Below are 15,882 nucleotides of genomic sequence, written 5' to 3' on the forward strand. Positions count from 1 at the left end.
AATGCCTTGTGAGTTACATTTAGGCTCTAGAAGTAATGTTAAGGTTTTGTTTTATATGCAACTATTTGTTTCCAATATTCTTACTCTGATGCCAAGTCTACATTCAAAAGCGAAGTCCCAGGAAAAATCCATACCCCTGAGCAATGTAGTTAAGCCGACCTAACCTCCAGTGTAGACAGTGTTTGGTCAACAGAAGAATTCTCCTGTCAACCTAGCTGCTGTGTTTTGGGGAAGTGGATTAACTAGGTCGATGGGAGAACTCCTTCTGTTTCTGTAGGCGTGTCTACACTGAAGCACTATAATGGCACTGCAGCTGTACCTTTGTAGCATTTCAAGTGTAGACAGGCCTCTCCATCACTTGATTCTGCTTTTTGATAAAAAAAATTATTCTTGTTTTCACTACATATAAAGTGCTGCGTGTTAAGTAAAGTTGTGATTCTCAATTGAATTTTATAATCTTATCTGTATTATTCCTTTGGGAATAGTGGCAATAAGAGTTCTGTGAGTGGGATAGAGGCTGAGCACTCCAGAGGGAAGCTAGGTAGACTCAGGGGTTGGGGTGTGAGACTACCCCTGACCAGGCACACAGAGAACGATGCCTGCAGAGGCCTGGAAGGTAGCGCTTGTGTTGCCAGAGGCTGATGGTTTCAGGAAGCTGATCCACAGCATGTACAGACAAGACCTCCTCACAGCAAGGGCGGGTGGTGTTGCGGTTCCTCACAACCCTGGCTATGCCAGGAAAGTAGTGGGCTTCAAACAGTGGGGATTACATAAATTGACACTGATACTGGGGAGAGAAGAACTCTTACAATCTTTGTAAATAATTTGTGAAAAAGTTAATTGACATTGAGTCATGCAGGTATTTTGTGCCCTTTGTACAAATGTTAATTTACCCAGTCTACAATAATAAAATGGAGAAGCAGAATAAAAATTAACTGAAATTTTTAGATTAAAGAAAAGGTGTCGGAAAAATCCTGATTAGTTAGAGGAGCATAATGTTTTGCAGTTTTGTGTAACTTATGAATTGCAGGGGTTTTCTATTGTGTCATTTTCTGTTGTCAGGCAGTAAAAGTGGCTCTCAGTTATCTCCTGTCCTGCCCTCTTGTGGACTTCGAAAAAAGAAAATGAGGTGTTTTTTGCAGTTCTGCTTGAATTTTAGTGCTTCAGATATTACCTAATCTGTAATCTTATCCTTCTCCTCTTCTGTGTGCTATGATGTAGAGATATGAGAAGAGGCTGGTGGCTAACAATTCATTATGAGGAAAACAAGTTCCTTTGAGGACAGCCAAAAAAAAAAAAGTAACTAGCAGCTGAGAGTTACAAAGTCTCATTTTTAAAGTATATTTCATCAAGTTTAGGATGGAGGCTATGGAAGCTCACAATTTAATATTGTCTCTAGTTCTTCTCCTTCTAACAGGACTTCAGGAAAATACTAGCCTACCTCTCATTTGATAGGAAGTAGAAGATGCATAGGAATGTAGGTTAAAACATTGTAACTAATAGATAATATTAACAGATAAGGCAATAAACATTTTTCAGTGATTAAAAATATGAAGCTAGCGTTAAGTGTAATTTTTTTTTCAGTTACAAAGGGCAAAATTTTTCTGTTTCAAAATATGAAATTCAGGACGTAGCATATTGTGGTCCTGTTCTAGGTTCTTAGTCCCAGACCTTCAAAGGTATTTTAGGCTCCTTTGATTTCAGTGGAAGTTAGGAGCCTAAAGACCTCTGTGGATCTGGGTCCTAAAGCCTTATTTTTCATTCATATTCTCTGTGCAAGTCTATTAACTAAAATATAAGGGTTGCATTTTCTAAACTGGACTGTAATTTTGGGTGCCCACTTGAGCTAGATGTCCAAGGTCCTGAGCATCTACAGCTCCCATTTACTTCAGGTGGATCTACAGGTATTCAACACCTATGAAAAGCAGACTATAGAGGTCTCAGGTTGAGCAACCAAACTTTGAAGTACCCAAAATTTAAAGGCTTGGAACTGTTGGAAGGCAGTGTGGAATAATAGATTGGGCATGGAAATTAGAACCCAGTTCTCCAGGTTGTATCTAGTCTAATTTGCTGATTAAATTTAAACTGGTCATTTTAATCTCACTTCAAGGGGTGTGATTTGAGGCTAGCCAGGATGGGTATGCACCACAGCTAGCCGTCTTGCCATAAGTGCCTAGGGTCTTGACTGTGCACATACTCGGGGTGGTTATCCCATCCTCATGGGAATGATAGAGATATTCGGTTGAACATCATCCCATCAGAGTGTTGAATTTAATAAAAAGCCTAATTCTGCAGTGCCTTGCACAGTCAATTACTCCCATGTGAGGCATTTCTCTAATGTTGGTCTTAGATATTGCCACAGCCACTTACTGTATGTAGACACAGAGGTTCTCAAACTTCATTGCACCACAACCCACTTCTGACAACAAAAATTACTGCATGACCCCAAGAGGGGGGACTGAAGCCTGAGCCCACCCGAGCCCCATCGCCCCAGCCGTGGGGGGAGAGGGGGTGTCACGGGGGGCAAAGCTAAAGCTCAAGGGCTTCAGCCCTAAGTGCAGGGCCTGTAACCTGAGCTCCGCCACCCAGGGCTGATGCCCTCAGGCTTCGGCTTTGGCCCCAGCCCTGGACCCCAGCAAGTCTAACACCAGCCTTGCTGACCCCATTAAATTGAGGTTGTGATCCACTTGGGGGTCCCAACCCACAATTTGAGAACTGCTGATTAGACTCTTCCCCCACTTGCCAATGCCCAGTTTAGATGGTTTAATAGGATTCCTTCTTCCCCAGCAGACTTGCTCCCAGGGCATACTCATATCTGCTTACTTTTAATCACTAAAATAAGTTTTTGCTATTGTTTGTCCTGTTAGCAGTTCTGGTTCTACACTGCTATAGGTGCATGAGCTGGTTTCTGTTCTGACTCATGCATCATCAGTAGAGTTGTTAATAAAGGCCTTATCTTTATATCTGTTTAACTTTACAATACAGTTTTGGTAGTTATACCACTATAACCCTCTGTGTGGACACAGTTATTCTGATATGAGAAGGCTTTTTTTTTTGTTCAGAGTGTGAGATTAACCTCCCCTTGCAAACTAAATTGAAAAAAAGCCACTCCTACACCAGAATAAGAGTGTCCACACAGGTGGATATACCACTATAACTATACATTAGCGTTCCAACTGCAGGCAATTTCCCTCTTTTGCAGTCACTTTTTGGCATAGACCAACAATACATAAAATGTATTAGTCAGCACTTGGAATCCAGCTCAATATTTCTCAAGGGCTTTTTCTCCATTATAATCACATTCTTCACCTCACCTCACTCAGATCAAGGTTTACAATGTGCCTTGTGTTTTAATGTTGCTCTTTTGTTTGCTGTTAGTGAAATTCCATCAGCTGTATATTTCCCTTGTTTTTCCTGTGTGATTATATATTTCTACTCCTTTGAAATTCAAAGGCATCCAGCATTTATCCAAGACCATTTCACTTCTGCATTTAAATTATGATATTTATTTATGCTTGATGAATTTCTAAGGATGATTTTTTGAAAAAGCTTGAGGTTAACTGTCATATTACAAACATGTTCATTTAACTCTGCAATCAGCTACTCTATTAGTGGAATCAATTTGAATAAATTGCATTAAGTAAAAGTTCTGAAGACAAAAGTGTCAAGAGATATTTGATGACCATTCTATAGACGTTCCAGTCCAAAAATAAGATACGTATTAGAACCAGTACTTTGTTTCTCTTGTATAAAAGAAACTTAAAATTGCAATAGCCCATTAAATAGCAATATGTAAAGCAACTTCTCTGTTTAGAGCCACATTCCACCACCCTTACTTACATTGAGTAATACCTTGTTCTGCAAGTAGTTCCTTGCAGAACAAGTTTATACTCAGCTTGAGACAGATTGGCAGAATCTAGCCCCCATTAGCATTTCCACATCCAGAAGCTTTTTCCTATGTAGGTTCTTATTTTTCCCTCATCACCATAGTAACTGAGCATCTTATAGTGCAGTAAGCAACATAACTAAGGTCTGCCACTTGTGGTTCATTTTCTCCCACTTCCCGTCATAGGATAAAACTGTGTGTGCAGTGCATTGTTTTGGTTAGGTAGGGTGGTGGATCGTGTGGGGTTTGTTTTTTTTAAATGTATACACTGCGCTGCATGTATGTCAGAGAAGGCAGGTGGAAAATGTGTGCCTTGCATTTGGAGTAGATGAGGTCTGTGATGGTCCTTAGTTCTTATGGGAGCCGATTCCACAGTCTCAGATCAGTCCCCCAAAATGCTTCTGACAGATGAGCTTCCCCCTTATAGTAGGACTTTTGAGAAGTGGGTTCTCAAAATATTTACGCACTTTCAGCAGCTAAAGGATCTTCAAATTTTTGCATATACAAATCATCATGGGTGCAATTATTTGTCACTTAGAGGTCCAAGTTCCTATTTGTGTACTGTATTTATACCCATAGTTTTGTTCTTGGGAGGTCTGGCTGTGGTTGATCTGAAAAACTGTCTCTATAATTGTAACACTACTATTTTGAACTTCTGTACCACCTTTCACTAGAAGATGTCAAAGTGCTTTACAAAGAAATAATTAAGCCACTTTGATCTAGGGATCACCTCTCTCTCAAATGCTGTTCTGTGAAGCAAAACAACCACAGTTCAGTTGGGTAGAATTGCTGTGCCCTGCTAAGTAGTGCGAGACAGGTAATAAAGATTGCAACATCCATTTGAACTGCAGGAGGTACAGGCAGAACCCAGGTCCCTGAGAAATATTCAGGATATAATTCCTTTATTCCTTAAGCAGAAAGCCATTAAATCTTCAATGACAACAAGCAATTAAGACCTCTGCTTTCCATTTCATGCAGGAGATTTCCTTACGAGAAGCAATGCGATACCAGCACCACACTAGGGGCAATAATTCTGGGGTGCCACCTACAGAAAGCCCAGTACCCCTAAGTGGTGTGGTAATGGTAACTGGAAGTCTTTCATTAAAATATTAACCCAGTGTGACTCTGCTTGAGAGCTAGTGGATCTGCAGTAGAAACAGGTGTGGCTGCAGACAACTCTAGATACTTTTTAAACCATGTTAATCCATAGGAAAGAACTAAAAATGGTAACAGGGTGGAGAGGGTTAACTGCTGTTGAAAAGCTAGGGGGGAAAACCCTGATATTTACTGAGGGAAAAGATGGGTTAGAAGAGATATAACTGACATTGTTAAAATGTTAAAGGGGATTGTGAGATCAGACATGGAATCTTTTTGAGCTGATGCTAAATCCCAGGATTGGAGACCTGAATTTTAGAATAAAGAAACAGCAGCAGAGGAGAGAATTTAAACATGCCATTCTGCATAGAGATTAAGCTAAAACTGATTCACAAACTAGATAAGTAATTAGAAAGGTGCAAACCCTGCCTCCATCTGCAAAGGTGAGAAGGGAGTTTGTGGAACTGCACAAGTTGGGGGTGGAGAGGCAAGTTTAGGGGCACTGCAGCATGGAGCCACTTGAATGGAAGGCTCTCTGTGCACTGATATATATGGACAGGCCAGAAAATCCACTGCTGTTTAGATCCTCCCTGTCTTTGCCCTCGTTCCTGGGCAGGCTGGAGCATGCTAGGTCTGCAGAGGCTACTTTAGCCATTGAACTGGACAAGGAGCCGCTGAGCAACTCAGAATCCCTCCACCTCATTCTGTGGAGCAGGAGCATTCTCCTTCACTGTTCCCCAGTACCCAGTCTAGTTACTTGGGCTGGGCAAGGGTCTCCCAAGTGCTCATCAAAACAAGAGCATTTTAGGTGGTGGAAAGCCCTTCCCTAAGCTGGGAAAGATAGAGAAGAAACTCTGCAAGGAAACCTGCATGGAGATAGCAGTTGACTCTCCGCCAACCCTCATCCCCCTGTGGGTGTTTTCATGGGAGGAGATGTTCTGGACCAAACATATTCACGTCCAGTAATATAACTTCACCAGTAATTGCATATTGAAAGTTATTTCATTTTAGTAACATTGCAGGTGCTACCACCATCATTTTAGATCATTTTACATTTTTAAATTATTCTATTGATTGTTAGCAATGGGCCAAAACCAAAAGTGGGGGAAGGAAAATGCTACCAGAACTGCTATTGCTGATCATTGTATCCATGACCACCGATTCTGTGTTCCTTATTTTCCGAGTGCCCAACTTGAGACCACCTGGGCCCAACTGGCTAAAGTGCTGAGCACTCACAATCAAATGAAATCAATGAGGGCTGTGTTCTGAACTTAGCAAGTGCTATAAAAAATGGTAATTATTTTGAAAAACCAGCTCCAAGGCAGCGGACACTTTGGCCTTAATCTGTGTGCCTTAGTTTCCCATCTCTAAAATGGAGATAATGCCACCTTCTCTCACTGGGTTGTTGTGATGATAAACTCACTTTTTGAAACGTACAGAGGGTATGGTGTTGAGTGCCATAAAAGAGCCCATGAGAAAATTAATAATTCTGCATTTAGTGCACAATTTGGACAGAATGCAGTAGATAAGGCATAGAGCCACACATTGAATGCTACAGTTCAAAAGAAATGTGGGGGATGACTGAATGTTTGGTAATGGGATATGGAGTCTGTTATATCTAGATGTCCAGTTCAGATCCAGGATGGTGACCTCTGATGGCTGTTTGGCAAGATTATATATTACATAGAATGAACTGGTACTCAGTTCAGATCATAAAAGTCCACGTCACAAAAACCTGGATCTGGCACTAGTCAGAATTTACCACCCACCCAGTCCTCTCACTGGGGCCAAGGATCAAATGGGTACAGAGACTGAATTCCCCTCACAGTCATAAGGTAGTTCCTTGGTTTGGCACACATAGGCAGCCTAATAGAAGTTTAGCCTACATTTGCCCAAAGCTTATTTATCTGTGTGACTAACATACATTTTAGATATTTTCACCATGACATATAGGTGTACATAGAATCAGCTAGCGTTCAGAGGCTAAGAACTGTAAAAATTAAAGTGACACAAAGCCAAATCCCCATTTATCGACAACGAGAACAAGGATCAAATAATAAAAATAAAATCTAACACAATCCATACCTCCAACCTGGGGTCCATTACTAGCCATTTGCTGTAGTACTGCTAGCCTGTCCTTCATCAGATTCTGAGCCAAACTGCCGTTTTGCTGCTAATCTCTTCTTTTATATCCTGGAGGAGGTTCCCAGCCTGCCCTGCTTTTAAAGGGATAGCACCCTTTCCACACACAGTATGGTACTTATTCTTTGCATCTTTCACAAGCACAACGTTCAGTAACAGCCAGATCCTGGTTACCCTAATGTCACTTAGCAAAACTGCCATTGATCTCACTGTGTCCTTCACTTGGTCCTGAATTACTTAGATTTTCTTTTTAAATATTCAGTGATTTCAGTGGTATTATGCATATTTTAACATTAAACACATGCATAAATCTTTGTGGAATCAAGGCTACTGATCAGACTCATTAAGACACCGAAAATATTACAATTCATGGACCTAATCATGCAAACACATATGTACATAACTTTTTACTATGTATTTGTATTATAGTAGTGCTAAGAGGCCCTATTGGGGTCCTAGTGTGCTAAGTGCTGTATTTACAGTTCCTCTCTCAAATAACTTACTGTTTAAAAAAGACAAGACAGACAGTGAGTAGAATTACCATTTTAGAGATGGTAAACAGAGGCAGAAAGAGATTATGTAACTTGCCCAGCATCACACAGGAAGTCTGTGGCATAGCCAGGATTTAAACTGATATCTCCTGAGTGCTAGGCCAGAGCTTTCCCACAAGACCTATCCTTTCCCGTAACTCCAGTGGACTTGCTACATTTTATGCACATGAGTGTTAAGTGATGGCAGGATTGAGGCCTAAATAAAACAAGATATGGAGGGGAACAGTTCTGGAGGATGATCTGGGAGATACTAATAATAAGAGGGAAGTATTTCCTAAAGAGGTGTGCGGGGAGGGAAGGGAATAAGGATAGTTTTCAAAGAGAGAGAGAGATGCGTGTAAGAGAACAGGTAGCTGGATAGAAGCAGGAAGATAGAAGTTACAAAACCAAAAGTGGGAGAATGAAATGAAGGGCTGTGTAAGGCAGGAGAATTGGGATGCCAAGAGAGAGCAGGAGAAGGTGGTCAAGGGAATGAGATATAAGCAATGACATAAATGAATCTGTGTCTCTGTATTGTTAGGAACTGTGTTCTGGAACTTCCCATGCTTTAGATGAGTTGGTGCAAGAGTTATTTCTTCAGACTCTTCCTACCAAGACTGGTCTGTCTTTAAGAGAATGTGAACTTCTAAAAGAAGAATGTCAGGAGAATTTGATCCTTCAATTAGAGAAATGGGACAGCTGTAGACAAAAGCAGTGGAAGCTCTTCCAAGAACAACTGCAACAAGAAAAACAGGTATGGTTTCAAAAATTGTGGCAGGTATTGAAATTCTCAAATCACAAACTATTTCATACTTATAGTCCATTACAACTAGTTTTCCAGTGTTCTCGGTTTAACCACTTGTTTTGGCTTTCACTTTGTGCTGTCCTTTTAAAATGTATTATTGGTCCTGCTTGATTATATAGCACATCTTGATATTTACATATGTAGTAGTCACACAGTACTACCTTGCAGTGATCTCGTCAGCTGATTAAATAAATATAATCCAGTGAAATTATTTTCTCAAGTTGGATAAAAATTAAGGTATTGATTGGTAGTAATTAGCAAATCATCTGCCACAAGGTGGTTAAGAAACTGTTCTCCACAACCATTCTTATGGGTTCCTCCATGAAAAGTGATATATGTGTGAGACCATATTAAGTGTCCTACTAAGGCTAGTTCTGTGATTTACCATACAGTGGTTTTACATTCATTTAGAAAACTTGAGAATATAAAAAGCTTAAACAATAAATTAAAGAAAGTTCTTAAGTATGCTCCACCCGCCTTTTCCGTGGTTTTGAGGTTTTCTGTTTGCATCTCATGTGGTGATTTTATCTTTCCTTTCATCGGAGAGTGGAACATTTAGCTAGCCTGTTATTTCAGCGGTTCTGAAAAATAGTTATTTTAGTCACCTATTCTGTTTCTGTGTTGTACAAACATTTGGAACTCCAAAATGTTAAAATACACTTCAAAGTTAGGCTCCAATCCTGCAAATGCTTAGGTTAGCTTTTGAGTGGTGGAAGCTGAAATGCTAGAGGAAAGGTACTTGTGCAAATCCTATATTTCCCTACCTTTCTTGACTTTATAAAACCTATTCTACCCTCTGATTATATGTTGGAGAAAGTCTCTTTAAAATATGCATAAAGCCAATACTGCACTCCATTTGACAGAAAGACCCAGTCTTTGGAAGCTTTTGAAAGGGTCATCTCCGCTCATTGAATGAAAGGTAATCTAGTCCTGGTGTTTGAAGTCAATGAAGCGACAAAGGAATTAGGGTCTAATCCAAACCCCAGTGAGCTCGATGAGAGCCTTTCCATTGATTTCAGAAAGCTTTGCCTTAGGCCCACTATGAACAGAAAAGGAGGTGGGAGTTTGAACTCAGGGACTGAGATTTAATGAGCCAGATTTCCCTCCAGTTGGATGGATCCCAGCCCAAGGACAGTTGCAACATAGAAGTGCCATCAAACAGCTGTGCATGGTCAGGAAAAACAAATGTTTGAAAGTGGTGGCCAGAAATGAAAAAAACCCAAGACAAGGTGGGATTCTAGCCGGGAATAAGTGAGAGCGCAGAGAAATTCAGAGTTGTAAGTGGGAGAGGAAAGAAGAAAGGAAATTAGAAAATGGAGCAGAGGAGGATGGAGAGAAGAGCTACAAGGGGGGGAAAGTGATGGAGAAAGAACAAATAGTCTGGATGGAATCCCTTCATAATGATGTCATTTAGGCACCCACAATCGTAATACCACTGGCATTCATTGACGAGAGAGATAAGAAGGTAGTTCCATTAGCTCGTCTCTAAAGGTCTGAAGTTAGCTAGTGATAAAATGTACTGTGATATCAAGCTTGCTCTCCAAACTGCCTTATTTCAAAGTCATTTATACTTATCCTCCGAGACCTAGGGGCCTCCAGCACATCTTCAGAATAACTGTATCTGTGTGGAGCATGTGTATGTGTCACTGCACGGTGAAGAGTACATTACATATCTTCCTCAGGGCTGGTCTACACTACAGCAGGGATCAATGCTCTGAGATCGATCCACCAGCAGTCGATTTAGCGGGTCTAGTAAAGACCCGCCAAATTGACTGCAGATCACTCTCCAGTCAACCTCTTTACTCTGCCCCCAACAAGAAGAGTAAGGCAAGTCAACGGGAGATTTTCTCCCATCAACCCCCCACAGTAACTTGACCTAAGTTATGTTGACTCCAGCTATGTTATTCACGGAGCTGGAGTTGTGTAGCATAGGTCGACTTACTGCGGTAGTGTAGACATAGCCTCAGGGTTAATACTGCCAGATAACGGCTGTTTAGACAGCACTAAAAGACAGAATTCAGCAGCCATTCAGTTCAATCCCAAGCATGTATTCCAAATTTAAATGAGGCAGTTGAATACCCTCCGGTTTTAGTGCATCGCAACATTCATGATGGGATGGCCAAGTAAAGGATAATGTTGCCTTTATTCTTTTTAAAAAGAAATATATGTTTTAGCAGACAATTATGTTAATTATCATAGAATTATAATATAGGAATATCTATTATAATATAATCATCATGCCCCTCTCTAAAGTGCCATCATAATTGTACAGATCATTTTTCAATGCAACACTTTTCTATGCAAAAGAGCTTTCACGAAATTGTGGAACAAACTTCCACAGGAACTAAGGGCATATCTGCTTTGGGAAATGGACAGGCTGAAATGTGCCAGTATAATTATATTGTTATAGCTTGCTGGTGTAACTGTCCATGTGGATGCTCTCTTCAAGATTAATTTCTTTTTGTTGTTGTTGATGATTTTGTGTCTCATTGGAATTGATTTAAACTAATCCAAAAAAAAAAAAAAGGCACTCAATCTCCAAAGAGAGCATCCACACAGGTAGGTATACAGCAGAGCTTAGCAATATAATTATACCAGCATAGCTGTGCTGGTAAATTTCCCTAAGAACCATCAAAGACCTCACCACTTTCCACTCCAAGTGTAAGGTGCATATCTTCAACCTGTCTTCTCTGGTGTGCACATTTAAAAAAATAACTGAAAAACAAAACCCAACCAAAACAAACATTTAACCGCATACACAATTCTTCCCCAGGGGCGAGGATGAGAGAATGAACCACATGACAAATGTTAGTCATGTCACTTAATTCCCTACTGAAAGACACTCAGCTACTACAGTGCTGAGGATGGGATAGGAACCAATATATACATATACAATAGAATTTATGTACATTTTAATGTACAAGGCATAATTATGTAGGGCACAAAGCTCTCATCTGCATTTTGAAGAAAGTAAGAGCATATGATCAACTATTCTACAGAATTCTTTAGTCTCTTCATTTCCAGAATACTTTTCCTAAGGGGCCTGCAGCTTTCTTATCAAGATGATTCAAGATGCCTTTAACATGTAATGGATTTTATTTCTTTTGAGTGTATTTTTCTTTGCACTGAGCGATTTAGAGCACATCTGGGATGGGAGTCCCTTTAGAAAAAACCCTCTTTATTTCATTGCTTTGTGGGTTTTTTAAGAGACATTTTGCCCTGCAACCTAGAGGACACAACAGGTGCAAATGGAAATAAATTAAGAATGAAAAAAAGGGATGAGCAATTTGCATTGTAGCCCCCTAGCTCAAAACTTAGGCTATGGCTACACTTAAACTTCAAAGCGCTGCCGCGGCAGCGCTTTGAAGCGCTAAGTGTAGTCAAAGCGCCAGCGCTGGGAGAAAACTCTGTCCGTTTTCCGTACTCCACCTCCCTGTGGGGAATAACGGACAGCGCTGGGAGCGCGGCTCCCAGCGCTGGGGCTTTGACTACACTGGCGCTTTGTAGCGCCGCAATTTGCAGCGCTGCAGAGGGTGTGTTTTCACACCCTGCTGCAGCGCTGCAAATTTGTAAGTGTAGCCAAGCCCTTAGAGAAAATAAAGTTAAGGTCTGTGCTGTAGTTATACACAGCCGGATGCTGGGCTTGGTTAACTGTGTTACCTGGCATTCAGTATGCATCACACACCATCTACAGGCTGGCCGAGCAACATTCCTTCCTATGTGCTAAAAATGTCAGCATCCTCCCCTCCTTTTTAAATTCCAGAGGGGAAATGCGGGGGAGAAGAGAGGGAAAGAGAGAACATGCAAGTGAGCTCATGGCTGTGTTCAATTTGCCATTGTGTCTGAGGGTAACTCACAAAACTGTGTGGTTTTGGTTGCATAGTGGAGAGCTATTCCACTCTCTCGTTGGCTGAGAGCAGTGCCCACTGCTTCAGCAGATCACATAATTGGCCTGTTGCCAGGAAACAAAGCTGCAGCAAAACATAGACACATAGGAGGAGGAAGGGGCTTCCATCAGTGAGCCTTCCGAATCCCTAGTTTGACTCCCACAAAGGTCAGAGTCTGCTTACGCAATCAAATTTTGACATATGTGCATCTTATCTCTCTCTCCGAGTCTGGTGGATGCTCAGTATGTCACAGTGACTGAAATAGTTCCTCTTTTCAAGTAGTCTAGCATGCCTTTTAGTTACATTCCTCTCCAACCTTAATACTCCCACTTCAGTTATTGTTCTTGTATTGAGAGTGGTCTGTAGTGGTTAGAAGGGGATGAGGAATCAGAGCTTTTAAGTTCTAGTCCAGCCACTGACTCTCAGTACCACAGAGCAAGTCATCCAACCCACTGTACCTCAGTTTACCCATCCATAAGCTGGGTATAACACTAACCTGTGAGATTTTAATCGTATTTAGGGCCAAACTGAACCACTTAGACACAGGTGTGTACTGAAGGGGAAGTGCTGTGGCATGCCACTTCAGGAGAGTTCAGGGAAGGATTGTGCTTCAGGGACATACAATCCCTCCCCACGCAGCCTGGTGCGGAGGAGGATGGTATAGGCTGCACCAGCTTTCCTGATATTCCCACCTTCTCCCTTCAGTGCTCCCAGTCTGCTTTTCAGGCTGGTACGAGGGCAAGGCCATGGAGTAACAAACACACTCAGGAACCATACTCAGGTGGTGGAAGTTAGAGCAGCCCCCATGGCATCTCTAACCTGTGCTGGGGCTTAGAGTCACACAGACCCACTCTGAGAATGTGGGAATTGTAACTAGCTATAAGCGTTTACACCTTACCCAGCTCCCGGGTGCAGCTGTGGAAGCTCAGTGCAGCAGAGAATCCAGTCTTCTCTCTAGGCCTTCCCCATCAGTTTGCCTGACAAACACTTACCTGACAAGGGCCCAGATTCTCTCTTGACTTTGGATCTCGCTGTGCCACATCAGTAGTGCAAAGCAGCTCTGAAGAGGTGCATATAAGGAGACAGCCTCTGTAGGCACAGAGCCAGCAGGTGACCGAGGAGAAAGGGGGGACTCCCTGGACTCCAGCAAGGCCCAGCTGCTGTCTTTGGCCATTGACATAGTTTAAAGAAGCCTACATGTTGCTCTGGCCTGTAGCTGGAGGCTGGACCAGACCGGTGCAGAGCTGACTGAGAATAGGAGTGCAAAGGAGGCATCACGCTACCTTTGTGCGCATGCCCTCTCAGTGGTGCGTTCCTCTCTCTCTCTTATGACCAAGGATCTGGGCCTATGTGACTAGTTCTTTATGCAAGCCTGTTTGCAAGGGTTTTCATTGAGAGGGAACCTTAGACACAGAAACATATTTTTCAGCTTATTAATGGTCCTTGTTTCCAAGGAGTCACCACAGGAACCTTTATCCGTATTTATGATTCTATCTTGTGCTAGATGTCCTCTCAGTGAAAACTATGACTCACTCATTTTCTCTAAGGGAAGTTTACTTAGCCTTGTACACAATGTTGGTGGTCAACAAATAATAAACAGTAATGAATATATTTCCCTTCTTTATGTGCATTCTGAGTCACTCGTCTTGCACCTGTCTGGAACGGACAAATGTGGCTTTTTGTTTGATTGCAAAAATAATAGAGTCTCTCTTTATTAATTTAATCCACAAAATATTAGAGAATAAACTGGCATATAAACACCTAAAAACGACTTTTTTGTCAATAGTCAGGTAATCCAAAAAACAATGGCAAGAGAGCAGCCATTCGCTGTCCATCTCTAAAATCCCCTTCTGAAAATTAAAAGTCTGCTCAGCTCTTCTCATCCGAACTGCTCAAAGAGAGAAAGAGCGCACAATACATAGCACCATGGAGAAGTTTTAGAAATGAAAGGGCTCTTTTGGGATATGCAGTTAGCTAGGAAACAACTGGTAGCCTTTTCATAACCTAAGGTGCAGTTCAGACCAGTAAGGGTTTGGGTCACTCCCTGCTCTGTAGCGCTGGCTGCTTTAACTGTTCTGCTGCTGTGACTCACAGCCTGGACACCAGCAGACAACCATGCAGTATCCGGAGTGTCTGTGTGCTGTGCAACCCTGATTCAGTACAGTGAGCTCAGCAGGCTGCCTACGACACAACAGCCCTACACTGGTTTCCACCAGCTTTGGTTACACCTGGCAAGATGACCCCAAAACCCCCAGTCCCAAATTTTCCCAGAAACCTGTGTGATCTGCAACATCCAGACCTTTCCTGGACCATTCAGAGAAATAATATGGTTTGTTTGCTTTGTTAAAGAGATAATACTCAGCAGCTTGCCACATTCACTGGAGTTAACAATTACTTCCGTTCAAACACAGCACTGGGTTGGTTTAGCCTAAAAGTAAACCAAGTTGATTAACAAAAGAACATAGGTTATGTGATGCAAAGTAAAAGAAATAAAGTTAGAGAGGGTTACAAACAAACAAAACGTAAAAATGGGCCTTCTAATGGCTAAGATTAACTCAGTAAGTTACTGTCTTGGTTCAAGGTTGATTTCTTATCAATCTTTTGTACCAGGACACTTCAACCCCGTTGAACCCATCTTTCCAAGCTTGCAAGAGCTCTGGCCCCTTGTTCAGTGATGGATGCCAGGATGGCTTATTCTCTTTCCTTAAAACTTCCCAAACTCATGGTTTTGTCCCCACGCCCAGGATGACCTCGTGCTGTTCTTCCCTTCCAGTAGACTTCCCATCCTCCATGTTTTGGGTCACAGTTTGGTTAATTTAATTGGAGACATGTAGATAGCTGCCTTCCCTCCTGTCTGAGGGAAAACCTGTTTCTCTCTGTGTTTGGGCACAGACTTTAAAGCTTAATATAATTAATTATCCACATTTCCTCATATAGTATTAATACATATATTTCACAATGATATTGATCACCAGTGTGTCATTAGCTTCCAGAAAAGACCTTACTTGATCCACTTTTGCAAAACAATAATATTGTATACAATCAGTTGATTTAGTTATTTATTTGAAGTTTTTAGCCCCATCCCCACCCTGAGACAGTCTCCTACACATGCAAAGTTGATGGCTTAGTTTCCATTCTGTGTAAATGTGCCTTCATTATCTGTGCCTGAGGACAATACAATACACATTTTCTTTGTCTAGGGCAGACTGGGCTTATGCACTGCTTGCCAAACACATTTCAAGAACATAATTCTAGGACATACTTGTAACTCTTTGTACGTACTCTGTACTTACATCATGGAAGAATACTAATGATAAGGGAGTTGTTAGTTTTCCAGTGGCATCTTACATGGCACCATTTAGCTACAGATTATGACAATAGTGTGTTATGTGTAGCGAGTATGTCAGGCCTGACACAAGCTGCTGATACAGAGTAGTGAACCACAGGTAGGTCTGTGTGTCACCACCCTATCCATGAACAGAATGGCCCAAAGAGAGATATTGATACAATTATTTTATTATAACAGGCATTTAGTTG

General features: G+C 41.5%; 1 protein-coding gene across 1 annotated transcript in view; it reads left to right on the forward strand.

Moving 5' to 3' along the window:
* The window catches only part of EVC (EvC ciliary complex subunit 1), a 67,510-nt gene that overhangs the window by 37,457 nt on the left and 14,171 nt on the right, over nt 1–15,882 (forward strand). Inside the window, exon 9 of the mRNA XM_039542051.1 lies at nt 8,195–8,407. Coding sequence (XP_039397985.1) covers nt 8,195–8,407 — 213 coding nt within the window. The remainder of the gene's footprint in view (nt 1–8,194; nt 8,408–15,882) is intronic.

Source organism: Mauremys reevesii, linkage group 5 (genome assembly GCF_016161935.1).
Source record: "Mauremys reevesii isolate NIE-2019 linkage group 5, ASM1616193v1, whole genome shotgun sequence".
NCBI lineage: Eukaryota > Metazoa > Chordata > Testudines > Geoemydidae > Mauremys > Mauremys reevesii.